Source organism: Bombus terrestris, chromosome 17 (genome assembly GCF_910591885.1).
Source record: "Bombus terrestris chromosome 17, iyBomTerr1.2, whole genome shotgun sequence".
NCBI lineage: Eukaryota > Metazoa > Arthropoda > Insecta > Hymenoptera > Apidae > Bombus > Bombus terrestris.
The window spans coordinates 265,128-287,438 of NC_063285.1; the positions used below are offsets into that span (position 1 = coordinate 265,128).

General features: G+C 33.4%; 2 protein-coding genes across 12 annotated transcripts; one reads left to right on the forward strand and one right to left on the reverse strand.

Moving 5' to 3' along the window:
• Window positions 1-2,952: 2,952 nt before the first annotated feature.
• LOC100651438 lies at window positions 2,953-9,243 on the forward strand. 11 transcript variants are annotated; one of them, XR_007227136.1, is made up of 4 exons: window positions 2,953-4,386; window positions 4,473-4,560; window positions 6,747-6,823; window positions 8,151-9,243. XR_007227136.1 is itself a non-coding variant. In XM_048413843.1 (3 exons), the coding sequence occupies exons 1-3, from the start codon at window positions 3,622-3,624 to the stop codon at window positions 8,415-8,417; spliced, it is 465 nt and encodes a 154-aa protein (XP_048269800.1). In that variant the 5' UTR covers window positions 2,953-3,621; the 3' UTR covers window positions 8,418-9,243. The 11 variants fall into 11 exon arrangements, 1 of the variants encoding a protein (XP_048269800.1); XR_007227134.1 differs by lacking the exon at window positions 6,747-6,823 and having other exon boundaries at window positions 2,953-3,654; window positions 4,287-4,386; XR_002308990.2 differs by lacking the exons at window positions 2,953-4,386; window positions 4,473-4,560 and adding exons at window positions 4,722-6,462; window positions 6,612-6,648.
• A 92-nt stretch (window positions 9,244-9,335) lies between these two features.
• Window positions 9,336-21,577, reverse strand: LOC100651948 (calcium and integrin-binding family member 3). Its single transcript, XM_003394389.4, has 5 exons — window positions 21,445-21,577; window positions 20,924-21,026; window positions 20,172-20,319; window positions 17,470-17,594; window positions 9,336-10,536 (listed from the first exon to the last, which is right to left on the reverse strand). Exons 1-5 carry the CDS (start codon window positions 21,537-21,539, stop codon window positions 10,420-10,422), a joined length of 588 nt encoding a protein of 195 aa, XP_003394437.2. The 5' UTR covers window positions 21,540-21,577; the 3' UTR covers window positions 9,336-10,419.
• Between the last annotated feature and the right edge of the window lie 734 nt (window positions 21,578-22,311).

The window sequence follows — 22,311 nt, forward strand, 5'->3', positions numbered from 1 at the left end:
GAGTAAATTCTAAGATCAACGATGACAGCTATAAAGATTAGTAGGAGCTAAAAAGATAAAGATTAGTTAAGATATTTAAAAATTAACCATTTAATAAAGATAAAACTATTTACAGTCGCGCGTAATACTCTCATGTGATATGTCCATTATAGCAATTATATAAATATAGATAGGTCAATCTTTTTTTAACTAGGAAGCACCGTTTTGAAAAAAACTAAACAGATTATGAGATGATAAATATAACAGACAGCTTCTACTGTAAAATGTAAATATTGTCTAACTAAATCTAAATTTAATAACTTCGATAAAAATGTGGCATTTTGAAAGCTATCTAATTTTTTAAAAACAGATTATACAATTAAAAAGCCTGAGAACGTTACCAGAAACGTGACACTATGGCTACAGTGTCTCAGATTATTTTCGTAATATCTCCTTTCACCTGAATCTTTCAAATACGTTACTCTTATCAATGAGTATAATTGATTATGACAGGTATTTATGGCAATCTATCAAATACCGTGCCATAGAACAAGTTAGTATTAAATGATCGTGTATTATTTATAGACTAAATATGTTATGTATCATGAAATTCGTGATATATTGCAATTACATCCACATTAAAAAAATAATCAAATTTGAAAACGCAACGATTTCAATATCTGCAAATATCAGCAGATTGTAAATCAGCAATACTGAGCTAAACAGTGTTATAAAATAATTAAATTCCATTAATTTATTACTATCCTACAAATCTTGATACGATCAGAAGTTCTCAGTAACAATTATAACAATTATTAGCAACAATTATCCGTGGTTTGATTTCAAAATTTTATGAATCTGTTTTCTACAATTATAGCTTCAGTTCGGGGTAAAATTATATTAGATTCAATATTTTGGTTTATTTCTGAATATATTTATATTATACGTAATATGTGTGTGTGCGTGTATGTGTGTGTGAAATGCGGTTTATAAAAGTTTTACAGGGAAAGTTATAAATAAAAGCTATACTCTATTTCGTGAGAAGAGTCAGTCAAGGTAAACAGAGGTAAGTGACTAGGAGAGACGGAATTCTTGAAATTGGTATGATTGATACAAAAGATTTTATGTTAATTGCTTATATATATATATATATTGTCCCCGAACCAGAGGACACACGGATAATTAGGTGCACATTCTTAGCTCGAAAATTGAGGAGACCGGTGAAGAATAGTTATTATATGCATATTAATATGTATTTCTTTATTATAAAATATATTCCTGCCATTATATTTTTACCGTTAAACTATTGCAGTGAATTATCCCACCCGACAACATAAAAAGTAAAGAAAAATATCCTGCGTCATAATGCGACATTACTGACATGAGATAAAACGAAATACATTGTGGCCGGAACTGCCGCATCACGTGACATGGCAGTGATGTCTAAGAATGTCATCGAATTAATCTAATGAAGGACTTCAAATGATATGAGTTGGTAATTGTTCGTACTATATAATTAACAGCTTATTTTTCTGGTTAAGTCTGGCATTAAGAATCAAACAATCATTATAGAGCTTTTATTGTACATAATAACTACACAAGTTCGTCAAGACTGATTGCGATAAATACGATATCAATCTTGTTTAATCTAGCTTAATTCTTCGGCATATATTAACAGCAGACAAAACAACGAAGTACATTTATAATAAATTTTTGTATTCAGATCCATAGATTTATATTGAACTTAAAATCTTTCTCTAAATCTAAGTGAATTATTTAAGAAAATAATTAATTAAGAAAGTTATATTTTATAATTACATGCATCATAGAAACATGGATAAAAATGTCATACGTTGGCAATAAGAAAAGTATATTTAATTTACATAAACATGAAAAAATCCAATTACATTTCCTTCTATCTATTAGATACAACTATATTATATCAAATTACAGCAAGTTTCGTAATTGAATATAGGGTATGAATATTTATGTAGTTGTAACAACTTCAGATTCCTTATTTATGGAATTAAAGTAATATTATAAAATAACACTTGCACTTACGTTAGATTTGATAGCAAGCAAAAGATTTCTCGCTTATTTAAATATATTTTAATTAAGCGAAAGAAATGGTCTAGTTAAATATCTTTTGATTATTTTTCATTTCCTTAATACATACTTACTTGATTATACAAAAAGCTGGACACGTTCGTTCATTTGTTCATGATAAACATAACCGGACTGATAACCTTCTCAAGAAATATGTTAAGGTATAAAATGTAAAATTTTCCTTCAATTACGGCAAACGATAAACAATTCGGGATGGTGGTGAGTAACAAGAAAATGTCGGAAACTCAGGCCATGTTTTACCCACCTTCGCTAATGCCTGCTTTTATGGGTGCTTATCCTCCGACAAAGTTGGGTCTTTCCCTATACGAAGGTGGAAGCATTGGTTATTTCCAGAATTACAGAAACGAAACGTTATCGAAATTCTCGGTAAGCTTGTTTCCAACTTTTTTAGTTAAAGCGCATGAAACGAGAGCTATTTTGCACCTCTGACTTATTAATCTCTGCGGGATGATACCTGATGTCATTTCTAAATGTCCAACTGTCTGTTACCGTTTTATTAATTTAACGAATGTTTATTATAACGTGATTATGTGCAATATGAACGATGATTTATTCTGTTCAGAAAGAGAAACACTTAAAAGTGTTATGTAATAATTGCAATAAAGAATTACATTTTCAAAAGTAGAATATTTTAAGCTTTGCTTTGTTTCCCTCGTTTGTAAATATAGCAATGAAAGAAATTATTCTATGTTGATATAGCAAATTCCTCTCATACATTTTGCTAACACTTAACGCTCCAAGAGTGCCTTTCAAGTATCACCGATATGCGGCGCTCTACTCCAAATGTATTTTTCGATCGTTATCGGTAATTGTTTACAAATAAAAAATAATACTCCTCAGTCAGTTACAAGCGATCGATAAAGGCAGTCGGATCTAAACCTGTTTTATTTTAAACCCATCTAATTTAATTATGTCGAGAAGAAAAATGAATCATCTTTGTGAGGAAAATATAGTGACGATGACAATTTTGATTTTCGCATCTATAATGATGTAGCTGTTGACTTAGAAAGCAATTATAGTGACAGCAGTAATAGTGATATTCTTGCTCCTGGAAGAAGAAGAAAAATAAGAAAACTTTCATCGAGTGGCGAAAGTGCAGACGATGAAGAACCACAGGAAGAGAATCTAACTAAGAGTATTTGTAACGTAAGATCTTCTGATTGGCAGGAAATTTTTAACAAAGATATTCCACGACAATTTTGTTACGCCACGAGGCTTACCATAGGCTGTGTCCCTAACCGTCGCTCGTGATACTACAGTGTCGCAGACAGATCGTCTTATAGGACCGATGAAATATATACAATGTAGCGACAAGCGCATAGTTGTCATCAAGCAGCGAGTTCTAGAAACGTTGATTCGCCTTCGGTCTGTTATTTCCTCTACACAAAGAAGGTGGCATTCGTGGTCATAGGCACAGCAACGGTGGCGTGATCCGAGCGTAGTGGGGGTCGCCTCCCAGAGAAGACAAAGAAAAAATCGAAGGGACAATCAGTATCATTTGAGGATTCAAACGGAATGCATCGGAACGTTCAAACGAATAAAATACAGGTCGCTTGGTCTAACTAATACATAGAGAAATATCATAAAATCGGGTCGAATTATTGTAACAAATTAATTGTATTCGTCATTAAATAATTTGTGACGTGCACATTATAACATTAAATATTGTTAAATATACAAGTTTATATTAACCCTGTTAATTCAGTGTTAAACTCATTTGAACTACCTCTGTTATCTTAATCGAAAAGAGGGGAGCGATTAATTTGCAGCGTCGATTACCGGAATCGTAGCGAGAATTTACTCCTCTCGCTGACGCGTTTTCCTCGCGATCGCGTCTTTCCGGGGACGGTCGTAACAAATTTAAATTTTCGACTGGTACAAAAACTCCTGGCTCGCGGGTACACAATTTATGTGATTTAGTATTTTCAATTATGTTTTACTAATGCCGAAAGGGAAAAAGAAAAAGCGTCTTGCTTGTTCACGAAAATGAAGTAATGCGGTAAAAAGACAAACAGTTTCTACTGTGAGACCCGGCTTGCATCCCAATGAATGTTTTAAAAAATTCCACACGTTACTCAATTATAATTAATATAAATATCGTAATCAAAATTATATTACTTCTGAGATGAATAAAGATTGTTTTGAATGGCTTTAATATTATTATTTACATGTCATTGTAGCATTTAAAATCTGACACTTAAAAACTTGCAAATCGAAGTATGATGAGAATAAGTTAGAGTTGCCGGTCGATATTCACGATTAAAAGTCGCAGCGTTAAAGGTTAAAACGCTACATTCTATATTCTATACGTTTGATATTGTTTAAGGTATAAGTATTGTACGTATTTACGTGTATATTGTTTGTAGATGTTACCATACGAGTGGGGAATGCAAAAGACTCCGTATAGTCCACGACCTGATATTGTCGCAGATACAGTGCGACGCAAAATAAATCGTGAGTTAACCGTACTTTCAAATGATATTTCAACGATCGACAATACGCGTATGAAGGAAGTTGATGACCTATTTAAAGTAATACTTTAAATTTCATTTTTTCGCTTTATTTGCGTTTCATTTATTCGAAGAAGAAATTTCGCAATTAATTATATTTTCTTTAAATCAGCTCGGTGCTTTTTTTATCTTCTTTATAATGGCTTTCACAATCTGTTTAACTCCTTGTTTATTTTATCATGATTATATTTAAAAACCAGAAATACAGTAAGATATAGAACTTGATCGATAATGTCGTCGGTATCGTTTCTTTAATGTTCTTCGATCGAGGAAGAATTTCAAATAAAATTGCATATACTAGAAATTAATTCGTTTTCTCTACTGCTTATGAATTTAAATAAATAGAGTATATAGGTATAAACAGAGTTCTACCACAATTCTTCATTACAGTCTTTAATTATAGTACTTAATTTCTGACGTATTTATTTAACATCTTTAACATCTAAAGTGTTTATTTGCAATACTACTTACTAGTGATTTTAACTGATTGCCTTTATATTGATTTATTTTTATATTAATGGAGAGGACAAGTCTAAGTTTAGGAAAAACTTGTTTAGTTTAAATAGGATTTAGGGAAAAAGGATGAAATTATAAATAGACAAAGATAAAAACGGGGGAAGTAAAATCTGAAAGGAGACGGAATCCATTTGCATTTGCGTGAAACTATAGGACGTGTGCGTATTTCTAAGTCTACGCGAAAGCAAAGAAGAAATCTTTGAAAATAGAATAAAAGGAAAAGGACATGAAATTGGATAGAGAAAGTTTGAGAACGATTTTTTTTTTTTTTTTCTTTGGACTGGATGCTATTCGGAGTAATTAGTTAGAGTTTGCCGCGGGTAGGGGGGGGGATTTTTTTTAGTTTTAATTTTTATAGTTTCGAAGAAATTTTGTCAATTTTTCCGTTACTTTGTTCATCCTACGCTAACTTCAAACTTTTCACTGCCTTGCCATATTCTTTTAAGCTTACGTGTTTCTACGTTTTCCTCTTTATGAAATGCGGGTACTCGTGTTTGCTCCCGGACTCCTGATTCAGTAGAACGGATCGCATTCATTATGTTGTTATTTAAACGTTCCACAGCTGTATAAATGTCGTTTGACATTTAAGAGACATTTGACATTGATAGGTTGAAGGCAATTTATAACTTTGTTGCGAACAATTTGGTCGGTCTTCGATAATGGTCGAATGAATTGCTACAACAGATGAGTGATTTGAAAAGAGTTCGAGAGAAGAGCTGATTTGGGTATATCTTCGTATATGTCCTTGATTATAAAATAATTTAATAGATCAGGCACTTTACTCGTATCGGTTGGCCAATATGTTGGTTCGTTTGTGTTGAGATAATCCAGTTCGTTTGATTTGACGCTTTTAAACATAGTCTTACCACTTGTGATGATTCCGATGTGTCCCATTGGGTAGGCTTAGCATTGAACTCCCCTCTCACGATGAATTTATTATCGAAGCTAACGAAGAAATTATCAGAATCTTCTTTGGAGATAGTATACTTGGATGGACGGTAGACTGCTGACACAGTAATTGGGCTATGCGATCTTTCATCGCCACGTTCGTTGGTTGAAGATAGTTCGTTTTGTATAATGCGATGGAAGTTTATACTGAATCACGGTGGATTTTATAATAATTGCAGTGCCAGCATGATCCCTGCTACTCGAATGTTGTGTGTGACATATTTTATACTCATTTATTTTTAAGTGTTTTTTTCTGGTAATACGCGTTTCAGACATCAGCATTACCTTTATTCCTTGATTATGTAAGAAGAATTCCAGCTCGTTTTTATACTCAACTGGACTGTTGCCGTTCCAAAGAGCTATGCGTAAGAGTTCCATTTTGGTACGTTGCTTCTTAACTTGTCTGCGACCGTTTTTAATAGTGGCAACAAGATGCTAATTTCATATAGTTTATCGCTTTTTGAGTTATACGTGCTATTTTGTATAATGCTATCATATAGCTTTACTTTGTTTTAACGTTCCTGAGCATAGAAGATCGACGGATTAGTTACTTTACATTACGTGTTAGGTTGGTTGTGTTTTTAATTTCAGATTTAAGAAACCTATTCTTCTACAGTTCCTTGTAATTTCCAGAATGCTCCTTTTCACAACGAATGCTTGTTGCAGGAACTTTTACCGATTTCGTGCACTGTGCTGTAGGATGAGAGTTTGCACATTCAACGAAGCGATAATTATTTATCTCTGTACGTATTAATTATCTCTGTACGTGCCCATATTTTTGACACCTTTTACACCGAACCACCTGCCTTTCTTTCTGAAGTAATTCAATTTTTACTGCAGAATTCATTAATCGGTTGATGTTGTATACAGCTTGATTGTTAGGTTTTTGTTTCAAGTCGATAAAAAATAAGGATAGTGGATCTTTTGTTGTACCGTGGCCTATGTTGCTAATATTAATTACTCCATTACCATATTTCCGGAGCTCGAGTTTTATTTCATTTAGGTCTTCAATTAACTTTGTTAATTTCCTATAAGCATCGGGATTAAATTCTTACGTCGTTGTTTTTAACTTTTAGTTTATATTTCTGTTTATTTACAACACTTGAGAGAGTATTCATTATTCCTTGTATATCGATAACATCGTCGAGTAAGATTGGTAAAGAAGAGAATCTTTTTGCGGGTCTTGTCTTGTTGACGTTACAATGCCTTCTATAGAGTCTTCGATAGAATATAATAATGCGAATCTATCTGAAGTAGTAATATTCTTTTTGTTCGTTTATGATTGCGTTTATGTTACTCTCTGCTTCTATCTTACGTTTCTTAGAAATGTTGATATGGTTAGTCAGTTGGGTCGAGCTATCTCTCTGCCATAGCGATGGTAGATTGTTATGCAGCTTTGATCAAGAATACTCGATTGATCTCCTTGAGCCATTTGCGAACCAGCTATTTTCGAGTTCGGAATAACTAGTCTAAAGGCATTAAGTAACTTGTGATTCAGTAATTCTACTCTCTTACAATTTAACTCGATAAAATGTAGGAAAAATTTCGTCTGTATTTCTTTTCGCGTAACAAGCTGTCAGTGATTTTAAACTTTACGAAACACGATCATACTGTCTACATGATTCAACAGCAGAATACGAACTCCTCTTCAATAGTATATGTTCCGAACTTGTATGAGCGTACGACACTATACGAAAATCTGCATTTCTGACGCAGTTAACGATTCTGCAATGATAGAATTAGAAAGTATTTGAGAAATTCTTTGAATAAATATCTGATCAAACGAAAAATAAAACGAGAAATTGTTTCATTTGAAATCCAAGTAACGAAATAATCTAAGGAAAAGGCATTTGTCCGATCAAATAAACTAATTGTATGATTTTTTCAAATAACATGTAGCCAGATGAGATAATTTATTATTTTAACAGTTATTAGAATGTGTTTGAATAATGTCCAAACCTGAAGTAAATATTCCAATGGCTTACATTAATTTATTTCTAATCAAAGGATCTTGGTCTAGCATCGCTTGTAGCTACTATATCTGCCTAATAATAAACATATTACTTACAGGGAGTACAAATCCATCGCAGTCAATATAAAGATCGCACCGGTAGCTTCCATCCTTTAACTTTCTTTAAACCAGACACCTACATGTATCAGTGTGCACCAGGAATGACGACGTCATATTTCTTGAAATATCCAACGAATTATGTCAAACACAAAATGCCAATAGTTTTACCTCTCACTTATGAAAGGAGGATGCAGACACCACACATTCCAGATTTATCTCTGTCTGGGATATATAATAAATCCACTTGTATTGCTTATAAACGATAGCTTATTATACGTGTTAATGCTGCTATAAACTGCTGCAAGGTATTACTTGAAAAATAATCTAAAAGTAAATTAAAAGTTGTGTAAAATTAAAAGAAACGAGATATTTAGGTAAATTATTTGTAATATAACAAAATTATTGTTATTTAGGATGAATAATTTTGGAAATTATAAAATTTGTAGTATTTAGAATACATGTCTATCTAGCTTAATATACCTACTATATATATTTAAAATATACGAACTTTATTTCGTTTAAATATATATATTTTTTACATATATTCAGTTGCATAACGTTATTGGTTAAACGTTGTTTTCAAATATACTGTGGTCGTGATTCTACTGCTTTATAACAGATTTCCTTGACGATGAAATTTCTTTTACTGTCGATGGGAGTGTGTGTAACTTAACTTGACCATGAACCATTTCTTACGAGTATTATTATTTATTAAGTATGCATTTTTAAGGGCAGTTAGGTAAACCACGAGTGAAACGATAGAATGAATTAGAAGAAACGTCAAATACATTTTTTTAGAAAAATAATTCTTTTGGCGAAAAATAAAATTACTTTTTTGATGAGATATAGTATTGTTAACAAAAAAGAGGGTAGAATTTACCCAATATTTAAAGGAGAGTGGAAAATATTTTAGTTTTGATATAAAATGATTATTTCTTGTATGTATGTATATTTGGAAGAAATATATTTTTATATATCGAGAAAAATATTTTTTTCTAATATCGAGCAACTTCGTTGGTTTCATATTTCTAGAAAAATAACTTCTACATGATATAAAACAGGTATTCCTTGTACACTCGGAAAATATTTTTTCAAAATGTGAAATAAGTATTTATTTCATACTTGGAAAAAATATTCTCTTGCTAAATATTGTATGTATATTTAATTATTAGAAAAAGATTGAATCTCTTTTTGGTAGCAGTTTAATTCACTAGTTACAAGACAACCAAATCTACAAATTACTACAATACTTGCCTGCTCTGTTCCGCAACAAATTCTCTCTCTCTCTCTCTCTCCCTCTCTCATCCTTGTACATATATACCATAAATTCCTTTACAATATTATATCTATTGATAATATGTGACATTTTTGTTATATTGGATTGGTGGGAAATAATTGTCTATCATTTCTAATTATCTTTATTAGTTAGTTGTATATACGTACATATATATCGCTGTAAATGCTATAAAGTTGAAATATGAATTTGTTCATGTTTGTCTGCCTCATCTGTTGTTATATTTTGGAGAAAATTAAATAATTTTATACGGTAGGACGCTCCGATAAATTTATAATTATTTTTGAAAAAAGAAAATGACAAAGTAGTCTCGTAAATAGTCGATAACCGTGATTATTTACTAAAAAAATTAATAATAAGTAAGATTGTATATTTTGGTAATGAATTAAAAATGTAAATACCGATAGGTCATTTATTTTCCACCGATCTAATGTAATCGATACCATTATCATTCTACATATCCTTCTAAGAAATGAACTCTTCTTATCAAATACATGACAATAAGTATATCGACTTGTATGTAATAAAATTTTCGTTTAGGATATCGAAAATTTCTATGTAGGAGATACGATCTAATAATTGAAACATTAATTATATCGCTAAGGTTACAAAATCGATAATTATGCGTATTTAAAAGCATACCCCCGGCAGTGCTATAAATTTGTATTACCATGTACAATAATATAATAGTAACCATGAATAATAACATTTTTCAGTTGTAAAGCAACATGCAATTGAATATATTATGCGAAATTCATTGCAAAGCACATCTATGCGTGTCTTTTTCCTTACGAAATGGTCGATAATTCCGTTCGAATAGAATTAATTTGTGAAAATGCCTTTTTGAGAAAATTATATAATCATGCTTAATTATGTAATGATATGCATGCACATGAATTTGGAGTACAAAGTCGTACATTTGCTCCAATATGCATATCAAAGTTACGGAAATAATTACCATAATATGAGCATAATTAAACATTAAAATGAAACGAGAATGTTGACGAGAATTCTGCAATTCTCGAAGCGAAACGTATAAATTCTTCGAAGGAAATGCTTCCCTGTTGAGTGAACACCATCTCTTGAAGTATCTAATGAAGTTGAAAAAGAAACGTTAGTAAGAATGCTTATATTATATGTAGGATCTTTGCATACAAAATATTCTTTTAACGTAATAAATGTCAAATAGAATCTACATGTTTCTATTCATATTTCTATTTCAAGAAACATTACTTGTAACCTTAAAGTAATTTTTACAATTATTTTATTTTCGGCTGTGTAATTGGATCAAATCGGATTTGAAGTTTACATACGTTTACAATTTGATACATGTAGTTAAGTATAATAAACGTTTTTAGAATTTAATGTTATGTTATTTTCAGGGAAAATACAAAATTTTATATTACGATTTTGAATCTGACTATTACGTTATTTACTTATTCATTGTCTTGCGTCAGCGGCAGTAAGACTTTCTTTTTACAGAAAATAATTCCGGTATAATTTGTAACAACGAAACATTAATCATAATGTAGATTTCAATATTAAAAATAACTTGATTCGTTTACAAGTAAATTAAATATGAGAAAAAGATATGTGGCTTGGCGCGCGACAATGTTTTAAAAGAAAAGTCTGATGCTGTTAAAATATTAAAAGCAGCAATAAAGTAGCAAAATAAAAAAAAACTCATAAATGGAATTTCCTTGCTATACTTTAGAAGAGAAATAAACTTCATATTGGTAGGAGAGAATATACTTTATATTAGGATATAAAACTTTCTATGTTTCACAAAGAAGTTAAAAAACATATTGCACGCATAATGAATATAAACGTGCGATATATGATACAATAATTAGTACATAACTCGACTCTTTCAAAGGACATATTTAGGAAATTAATCAAATGCTTTTTGTTGCTGTAATACTCTACGTTGTTGGTTTTACGAAATAATGCAAATCACCGATCGTAATTTATTACAATTTTCTTATTTTCAGTTAAGTAGAATAGTGTATTGACAAATTTTATTTAAAAAGAGGTACGGTTTAATGGATTTCCGCTCAATCAATGCCACGTACGTTTAAAATCAATCTTTATCAAACTGACAAATTAATAGAGACCTGTATTTTGAATAGATACCCAAGTTTATTTGAAAGGCAAGATTATGAAATTGATCTCATAAATTATCTAAATAGATTATTAGGATTTCATATTTTACGTACAAAAAAGAACTATACGAAGCAATTGCATAATTTATTGACTTATTTAAAAATAACCATGTCGATATTAATAGTATCAGTGAATTTTTTGTAGTATATCTTTTATGACATATTTCTAGAATTTCTATTTGTAGGATTTTCTCAAATAGCATTTGTGTTTGCTGCTCCCTTTTCCTTCGAAAAAAGAAATTGCGATATTAAAACTAATAAATTTTACACGATTTGATTTTCGAACGGTTCAAGTACATACCAGAGCAGGTGTTACTCGATCACATCGGCATATTTTCGACATATATACCGCGTGGGAGAAGTTGCTTGATCAGGAAGCTATAGAACTAAGCTTCGCTCAGATAACGTAAAGGCTGACCAACAAATGAAAAGTTACGGTACATCGTATATTACAATATTCCCAAGCAGAGAACGCATATGGACCTCCACCCATGTTGAGAAACTGTTATTTATGCGTGCAACGAAAGGGACAGGTTTTCTGAACGGGGCATGATTCCTGATACGCATCTTACCTGTAAAGCTACAGCTTTAGAGATAGTGGCGCGAATTCGCCGCACGCGTCTTGCAGAAAGCATGGTATCGCCTATTTCCAGCGCAAAGGCATCGAAGGACGTCATAAAGCGGACAGAATTTTGGCTAAACGCGCGTGACAACGCATAATCAACGTATAATGAAAAATATAGTCGCTAGATGAAAGAGCATCATATGGGCAGCTATAAAAGTTGAAACAAAAGTTGGCAGGGGGAAAATGCGAAACGCAGTGGCATACCCCGTTCCTGCTTTCCAGCGTTATCAGTCGTAGGAGCACTGATCGGCGGTGCAGCCGTAGTGGCGAAGGCTGTAAATGACGCGTAGACGGCACAAAAACAGCTGAAAGAAGCGTAACGTCGTAATCGCGCGATGGAATCTATTACCTTAGAAGCGCGAAAGCGATTTGAAAAGGAAGAAGGAACCAAATGCTAAAATTGAAAAAGAATATCGGGAAATAGGAACGATAAATCGTGACTATACTTCGTATAGTTCGTTCAACTGAAAAAGTGGTGTAAGGAATCGCGTTTATGCGCGATGATTTACCGAGGAAATCTCGACCACGCAAATGCAACATCGTGAATTTGGATAAAGACAACAGTCCGAGCACGCATTGAGTGGCATATGCAAAGCGAGAATCCACGGCTAAATATTCTGACAACATTGCGGAGTCCGGCCACCGGGAAAACTCATCGATTGTTTCCGGAATAACACGAGAATCACGTACAACTGTACACAATGTCAAATTTCAGTGAGAGCTCATGTGGACAATTGTGCGTAAAATTTCTTCATGAATATCTGACATAAATCTAAACTACGCTCGTAACGTATCTCATTTTTCGCCAGACATTCGTGATAGGACGACGACGAACATGTCATTCACCTTTGCTTTAACGGGCAGGAGTAACGTGCCCTCGGCGAAATATTTTCCACCGATCGATCTGACGGATGGCGAGTACGAGCTTGGTCTTGTATATTTCGAGACGTGTAACACGATTCCCAACATCGAACGTAGCAACGATAAATTTTATTTTCGCGATAAAGACGATGAGATCGCGGTTCAGTTCCTCGGACGGGTCGCACGAATTAGAAGCGATAAATAAATTTCCGAGCCGAAGGATAACAAACATGTATCCTCGGAAGACCAAATCAACGATCGAGGACGACGACGATGAATATCCTATCGTTTTGCGAACAAATAACAACAGCATGCAAAGCGAAATTCTCAGTTCGTACAGAGTTAACTTCACGAAATCGAACAACGTGGGATCTCGTTAGGATTTTCTGCGGATCGTATCCTATCGTCCAATACGTTGCACGTGTCAGATAAGCCTGCAAATATCATAAATGTAAACGTGATTCAAATAGAATGCAACGTAATCACCGGTTCGTACAGTAACTACAAGTTTGTACTCGGAGTTTGTACCAGGACATAGAATATCGGAAACGCTGCAATGAATCATTTACCTAGCGATCGTCGTGCGAGAAATAGACGATTTGATTGTTCGAATCACCATCCGATTAGAGTCCGATCAGAGTGCGTAAGACTTTCGGGGAGAAGAGATAACGGTGCGAATACACATACCTTGACTTAGAATATGCTTCGCTTGCGATCGATAAGAACGAAATAGTATCCTTATCTGCAGCAGCAACAACAACAACAACAACAACAACACTGGCAGTAACTCAACGCAAATACCCATCTCATCGACTACCTGTAAACCTTTCGACCCCTTGATTAGAGAAAAGAAAAGGGTAAAGACGACCAAATTGAACGTGCGAAACGTGAAATCCCCACAGTTGCTAGGATTAGCGGTAATCTGAAGGTAGAAAAGAAGAAGAACAAGAAATTGTGTAACGAAGATGGAAGTACGCGCTATAATCCGCACGTTAACGCCACGTTGAAAAACAACGATGGAATAAGAACGCCTATACTACAGCCGGACCTCTATGTACTAAAGCGTAGAAGTTTTCTGTACGTCAAGGGGAGAGTGAATTTATTGGAAGAGGAGTCGAAGGATACCATTGGAAATGCAATTTTGGATACTAATAACGTCGCGTTTACATTCGACGAAATTCGTTACGAATTGAACGGTGTTAAGAACCTCTCGGAAATCGGTACAACAATTGCACTGAAGAATTACTCGAGTCTATCCGGAAAGGGAAGTAGGGCACTGGAGAACGCAACCTGGAAGTATGTAAATTATACAAAAAGTGTTCACAAAGCGACGACAGATTTCAATTTCTGTGTACCGCTCGACACGTTGTTGGGCTTCTGCGAAGATTACAAACGTGTCCTGATAAACGCATGCCACAAACTCGTTTTAATTCGCGCACGCGATGATACGAACGCGTTGTACTCACCCCCTGCTTTGAAATCTAAATTGAAATTACATAAAGTTCAATGGAGCGTACCGCATGTTACGTTGAAGCGAAAGTTGGCGTATTGCGTATTCTCTACAGCAGCGAATCGATCGGCATGGGTTTTCGATTCTGGAATCTCCATGAATATCCGTTAGCGCAAACAACTACGAAACATATTTGGCTGATAAAAGCAGCGGCGCAATTAGAAAAGCCGAGATACGTAATATTTGCTATGTAAACGTCCCGAAAGGACGCCGCTTCTTTTAACTTTTGTATGTCGACGAACGTTTGACTTTATTTAAATTTTGCAACGTATCCATACGACGATCCGAATCTCGACTTTGATCGACGCAAATATGCCGTACTTTACGATATGTACGCAAAGTTTCACGAATCTTATTACGGATACGAAAGACTGCTGCTCGATATAACATGTCTCCAAACATCACCGCGTAAAATGTTTAAAATAGTCCACGATCGCATCGTCGAGTACAGTACTTTGACGAACGTCCCTGAAGACACCTTTTTGAGAGAAAAAGGAAACAATGGAGATGGCTATCGTCAGCGTCCAAGGATTTAAGCGGAAGAAAGAATTCACGATAAAAGTCATACTTGGTGATAACGAACGATTAGTACACTATATCTTCACACTGCCGTTTCCATGGTTGAACTTGAACGACAAGGACAGGCGTCTATAGCTCGGCTGGTATAACGGCTGGGACGACGGCAACGTTGCACATAAGAAAATCAAAACATTATTTGTAAAACGTATAGCGCGCAAAACGCGTTCATCCGAAACGCTATACAGCACTTGCAACATTGTTAGAAACAAAATGCATAACGCGCAAAGACGTTTCTGTGAAAAGTTACGCGGCAGACGCTACGTTCTACGATGTTCGGACTATTTTGCTCTTCGGACTGAGGTGAGGGGCGGGGGAGGGACCCAGTTCTATAGCGTTTATTCCATAAAAACTTTTCATTCCAACATAGTTCTTTATCATCATACGCCCTCTCTCGCCTTCACCATTATATTATAGATACGTGTAAGGATCGGGACACGTTATGTTACGTCAACTGTTACTATTAAACCTCCTATTCCTGGAAAAGGAAATTCCAGGAAAAACCCACTACGTAGGTGCCCAAACGATCGTTGAATCCTCATACGATACCTACTCTTGCAATTGTAATATTAATTTTTTAACATTGTACACAATTTTGCTGGATATTCGTTTACTCGAAAACTCAGTATCATCGGTTACATGCAAAATTCAGTCGGTTACAGATGCAAAGTAGAATAAATAAAAACATGCTGAGATAATCGATTCATTTTGATGTATTATACGTATTTCATGAAAACACGGAATTCTTGCCCAGTTACCATATATTGAATTTTCTCGTTGCTGACAGAAGCATGTGGACGAGCATAATGGAGTTCTTCGTAAATCAACTGGCTTTGGTGATCGATTACTACTGGCGACAGCTGACCTAATTAATAACGTTTCTGCGTTATCGTAACGAGTGGAGCAGAGAAGCGGTTTTATAATATGTTATGTTGGGACGGTTTAAAAGCAACTCCTCTCGTATTTACGCTGTACAATTTACGTTTTTCTATTTCGACGGAATTAAATAATAGTAATAATAATAATAATTGAACTAAAATTTCGTGTCTATAAACGGAGCTCCACCGTAGCTACGTGTAACTAATTGTAGGTATAAATAAATCGATTAGACTAGGAAATGTAGAGCAACAAACCACTGCAACGTATGTTATAATCAATTCGAAAATAAGAGTAGAAATAAGCGGTCAAAGATTCGATGATTCCAATATTTCATTAGTAATACAAACATACATCGCTTCGCACACTTCTTATTACGCAGCTACACATTTTTTGTACTGTTCATTGTGAAAATATTTATTATTTTACGAAAAATAGAAACACACAGCGTTTTATTAAAAAAGGGAGAAGGTAGCTATATGTAGATGATCCCAAAATCTTTAAAAGTCCTAATAAGAAAACAAATTTGGCAATTATTTACAAAGCGGACGTCTCGCCGATTTCAATGAGCTTGAAATATGTTATCGAGGTTAACATCTTTAACAACTTTTCCTTACGCATGTTACTTTAGTTTCCAAGATATTCGCAAAAGTTTCCATTTCGATGACGGCATGATTTTCATAATCGAATGGTTTCATAATTTTCTTTTTCGATATCGTGGCTGAAGTATCTTCAATTTCGAATAACAATAATATAATATAGAGCTTAATACGAATTTTATCTGTCTTATTATCCCATACCTTAGCTTATTGCACAATTGGCGTTATAGTTATGTAACTCAAACTCAACCCATTAATTTTTCATGTGAATTGAAAATGATTATCGAAATTTAGTTAGGTTGGGTTATAGAAAAGTATGGACGCTATGAGGAAGCTAAACCCGAACGACAGTAATATATATATAAGATCAACATCAGAATGTTGATCTTTTTCAAGGTTATTCAAATCAGTGAGGTTATCGGCTTTGTAAATAATTGCCAAAAATTTATCAATACATTATGGTCCGCATTGTAGCATGCAAATTATGTAAATACAGTTCTTGTATCTTTAAATGATTTCTGATTTAACATAACTACGTTGTAAATTTTAATTTAATAAATTAAATTTTAGCTGGCAAATGTGAAAAGACTGGTAGAAACTCTACTATTATGTAATTATGTAAGATTTAAGACAACAGATCTGTTTGTATTCTTCGGAATATGTTCATTGTATCGATCAAATACAAGTAACGATTATACCGATAATACGTAGCGATAATATATTTATCATTGTTAATCGAATGAAACGTTTGCTGCGCTACGTTGTTCGTTTATCTGCAAAATCAACTCATAGAAGTAAATATTATCAAAACTTGCCATTCGCGCGACGTGTTCCGCTGTCGCCGAATCAATGGTTTCATGTTCGTCCTGGTCGCTCCGTGTCAATCTGTGCACAGTTTCGATCAAATCGTCCACTGAGATTTGATTGTCGCCGTCGAAGTCTGGAAATGAAGGTATTAACGGTGCCGTTGTTCGTATAGAGTTGCCTGACTCTATTCTACGTATCGTTCGAACAGTTCGGTAACCTAATATACATTTCTCTATACAAGACGCGGAAACGGAATGAAACGGAAATACGTTGAATTTACCTAAATTGAGTCGTCATTGCGTTATCCAATGTAGATTAACGCAACAACACCCTCTTTAGTTCTGTTTTATTCCGATGCATGGTTAGTTTCAGGCTTTTGATCCTCGTGATGAGTAGAACATGATGCAATAGAAAATAAATCTTTATTGATCTTGACCTTGCATATATTTTAATTAATTTTAATTAAGTTAGCGATTCTACATCAATTTATAAATATTTTGTTGCTATTCGTATATGTCTAATTTGAACGATTATAAAATTCTTTTAGTTTCTTTATATTTAGTAACTTAATAAATATGCAATTAACCGTTTATTCATTTTCAATCAGATTTTTATCGCACAATAATTAAGTATTTAAATAATTATTTGTATTAACATTCGAAACACTTAGAACCTTAGAAATCTTAAAATATTAAAATTTTAAACATGCTTCAATTTACTTATCCACTGACATTTTTATTACGTATTTGCTCTTGCATGTTTCTCAACTCCAAATTTAATAAATGCTCATTAGTTTTTCTTATTGCTTCTTTATTCGTCTTTCTACCTTCTTTTCCAATTCGGCTGATTTTGTTCTTCCTCTTGTCCGCCTGTATTCTCATTCCTTTCACGTAGCTACGTATGCAGCTATTCTCGACTCTCGCTCGCCCCTATTATTTCTCTGCTTTCACGAGCATTGACGCGATATCGTGTGCACCGTGAAATTAAACGATCCCGATTAACGAAATCGAGCGAACTCCTGATGCGCCTGTAATATCGGATAGGCATTTGCGATCGAAGAGGATTATATAAGTCGTTTCTGTCTTCCCCTTGTTTAACTTCATGTTTTAATACGTTATGCTTCAAATCAATTTTATCCTCAAAGTTCAAAGAAAGAAAGTTCGATATTTCATAATTTAATCCATAACAATCAACACCTTTACCTTTCTATATGAATTCTGCTGTTTACGATTCGATCAAAAATAGTTACCTACTTAGGGATGCACTTGGATTCTCGACTAATGTGGGAACAACGCATAAAATATATATAAGTGAAAAAATAAAATAAAGAAAATTATTTCTATTCAAAAGTGTACTAAAACGTAAAAAACAATTTTCTTAGCCTGGCGTCATTAAGTAATTCGATGTAATAATGATACACGGGGTAACTTGTATATGTTGAGTACACGCGGTAATCATATACACGATAGGATATCACTCGATTCTTGAATACATATTATTAAAAATAAAAACCTGGTGGACTGGTTGTATTAATCTTGCAATGTATCCTCCAACGCTTCTTCTGTCTTCTTGGATGAAGCTAATGACGGCAAGAAAGGCGATTTTCTAACGATTACGAGGTGAAAATGAAAGAATATTTGATTCAAATCATGGGCCCGAGATTTATTTAACCAAGTAGAGAGTCTTTGTGAGTGTTAAAATACTGAAAACTTTGGAACTAAACTAATACAAGTCCGCCAGTTTTTTATTTTTGGCAATATTTGTTCAATGATGTGATTATTAGTGCATTCGATTATTTTCTTCTCTTTTTATATTGTATTATTATTGACGTGTCATATTGTATGGTTATACTGTATGTGATTGAAATCTCGGTTACAAGATTACAGCCAGGTAGACAAACGAACAGGAAAGTAAGCTAAATAAGAACCATTAAAATATTAACTCATCAGCATACTGGCAAAATTAAGTGTACACAATAAACTTGTCGTCTACAAAACAATCGTCAAACTCGTTTGAGCGTAAGATATTGTACTGTGGGGGGAGGGGGGGTGGCTGCTAAAAGGCAGATCGCTAAATTAGAAGCTTTACTACGATCTATTGTGCTCAGGACCACAGTAAACGCACCATGGTATGTGCGAAATGACGAACTCCGTGAAGATCTGAGAATCAGTTCAGTCGTGGAGGAAATTATACACTCGAGTGGCAAATACAAAAGCAGATTAGACAATCATCCTAACGACCTAACTACCAAACTCTACACAGTCAATCTATCTAGAAGACTGCACACAAGACATACTACTCATCCTCTATCGCAGTAATAAAACTACACTTTTGCTCGCAAATTTACTACGCTTAAAATTGTTGTACACACGGATGCTGTGTCAAACAAAGAAACATTTACGTGCTACATTTACAATTATCCGTTAAAAAAATGTATCAAATGCCCCTATATGTTAATACGCTTTCGGTTCGTCTTAACAAATGATAATAAGTAACAACTTTGTAAATGTAACAAAGAATTGTTTAAAATTTATGCGATTTATTACCAATTAATATTTAATTTCCCGGGCAGAGTGGGGTTGCGAATGGGAAAAGTTTAAAAAGCGCTGGTACAAAGAAATACAAAATATTATCAAAAGTATATTAAGTTGTTAAATTAACGTTTTATTTTAAAAAGAATTTGAATTTTAAGTTATAAATAGTGTCTTACCAAAAATGTAAAATGCCCAAGCAGCACGAATTTTCGAAGGACAATGTTTAGAGAAGGCAGAACATAAATCCAATATGTCTTCCAAACTTAAATGATTGTCTTTTTGTGAAGAAAATACTCGATATATTGAATCACGAAACGGGCTGCACTAAAATAAATTAGTATTACAATATTGAAAATTAAACAATATCGAACGATATAATTTATCTGCACTACATTATTAATTATGTATTATTATTTATTATTATTAACTATACAGAAAGAGGAAATATCAATTTTACTAACAGGGGGCATTCGCTTACAAATTCTAAGAATGTCACTCATTTGTCATGAAATAAATGATGTAAAACTTCAACTCTCTTCGACATAATTAGGAAATCTGCTATGTGTAACATATTTCGTTTCTAATTAATAAATTTCGAAAATTTGTTTTCTATGCACAAACTATCAAAAAAACGTGTAAAATTGCATACAATTATCGCGGATTAATGTTCTATCAATCCTAGTTGGCTAATTTCAGTGCGACAAAATGAAATATTGTATTTCATCAACGAACAAGATGTGTACACGTATATCTTATCAAAATGATAGATGAAAGATGATTCATTATTATAAAAGTGTTTATAAACTGTCATTACTTCAGTCAGATCTTAAATACTAAACGTTAACACTAATATATTATAGATACAAATATTTACAGTTTTCTATTTACTACTATAGTTAGCCGAAATATGAAGTAATAGTTAACTTACTCGAATTTGTGGCAATATGGTTTCGACTTCATCAATAGTGAAACGATGCTGAATATTTTCACCAAGTTTTCCTGGATTTACATTGTCAAGTATTTTAACAATACTGAAAATATGAATTTAGAATTTTAGTCATGAACTACAATAAAGAGACTTTGTAGAATAATGAAACTTTGTTCTCCTTCGTTGATATCTTGTATTCACGATTAAATTTACAAATTATGTGTTTCCTTAGTTATAATTATGACGATAGAAGCTTAGATTTTGTTTAAGGCATTAACGTAACTTTAATACGTAGTACTTCGTATGTATGTAACATTATTATATATTGAAATTATATTATCGAGAAAGAGTATTGAAAAAATGATGAATCTTCGCTTTCGCATTTGGTTCTATTCTGTTACTAATTTTAAATGAAATTCCTGTGTGATAACGTTATGCTTTTAACTTTTCAATGCACTATGCAATGACAAAACTTATGCACTTTATACATAATTCGAACAACATTTATTTTTGTTACTCACTACTTTATTTCATTCCTTGTTAAGTATGTTAATTCTACATAAGTGACAAGCGTTTCTTCAGGAAGAATATAGTTGGTTGACAGATAATTCCCCATAGTACTGCACGGATGTCGAAGAATTCAAACAAACTAACGCCCTGTTGATCAAACAATGTGCTGTTTGGTTATCAATGCATCGATAACGTGTTATCTCTTTCCGGGAGTTTCTTCAGATACGTCACAGACGATGTTAACAATCAAATTTTGAAAGTTCCAGACAATACATTGTTAAACAAAATTTTTTATTTGTAAGAGTGATCGTAAATTAATGTTTAGATGAATGAATCTAGTGGTTTTGGCGAATCTGTAGCGAGTGGACTTTGCCATTCTTGAATGTGGTTGCGAGGGAAGAAATATTTGAAGAGAGTAAAATTTCACCGAAATCGGTCGATGCGGAAACAAGACATAACGATCTCGATATTAGGCGATTTTTTCGAAAAATGCGATTTTCGTCATTTTGAACAACATTTGCAGCCAATAACTGCCGTTTTCACAGATTTCCATCAAGTTTTCAGCATGTGCATACTGACATAAATGTACAAAACTTAATATATTAAGTTCGAATAACAAGATTGTAAAAAGCGATCTTTGCTATCATCTTCGCAATTCCGACCAATTGCAATTTTCTCGAAATTTACTTCGCGCGTCGTCTATTTAGTAAACTAATCTTTTTAACTTCTCAAAAGAGCTGAAAAATGTTATTCTCTTTTAAAGAATGTGCCAATATTAATGTAAATACATTATCTTTACACTAATAATATCTTTCTAATTGTTGATAGTATCAATTTTATGTTAATCATAAACTGAATGTTTCAGAACAACGAATGAA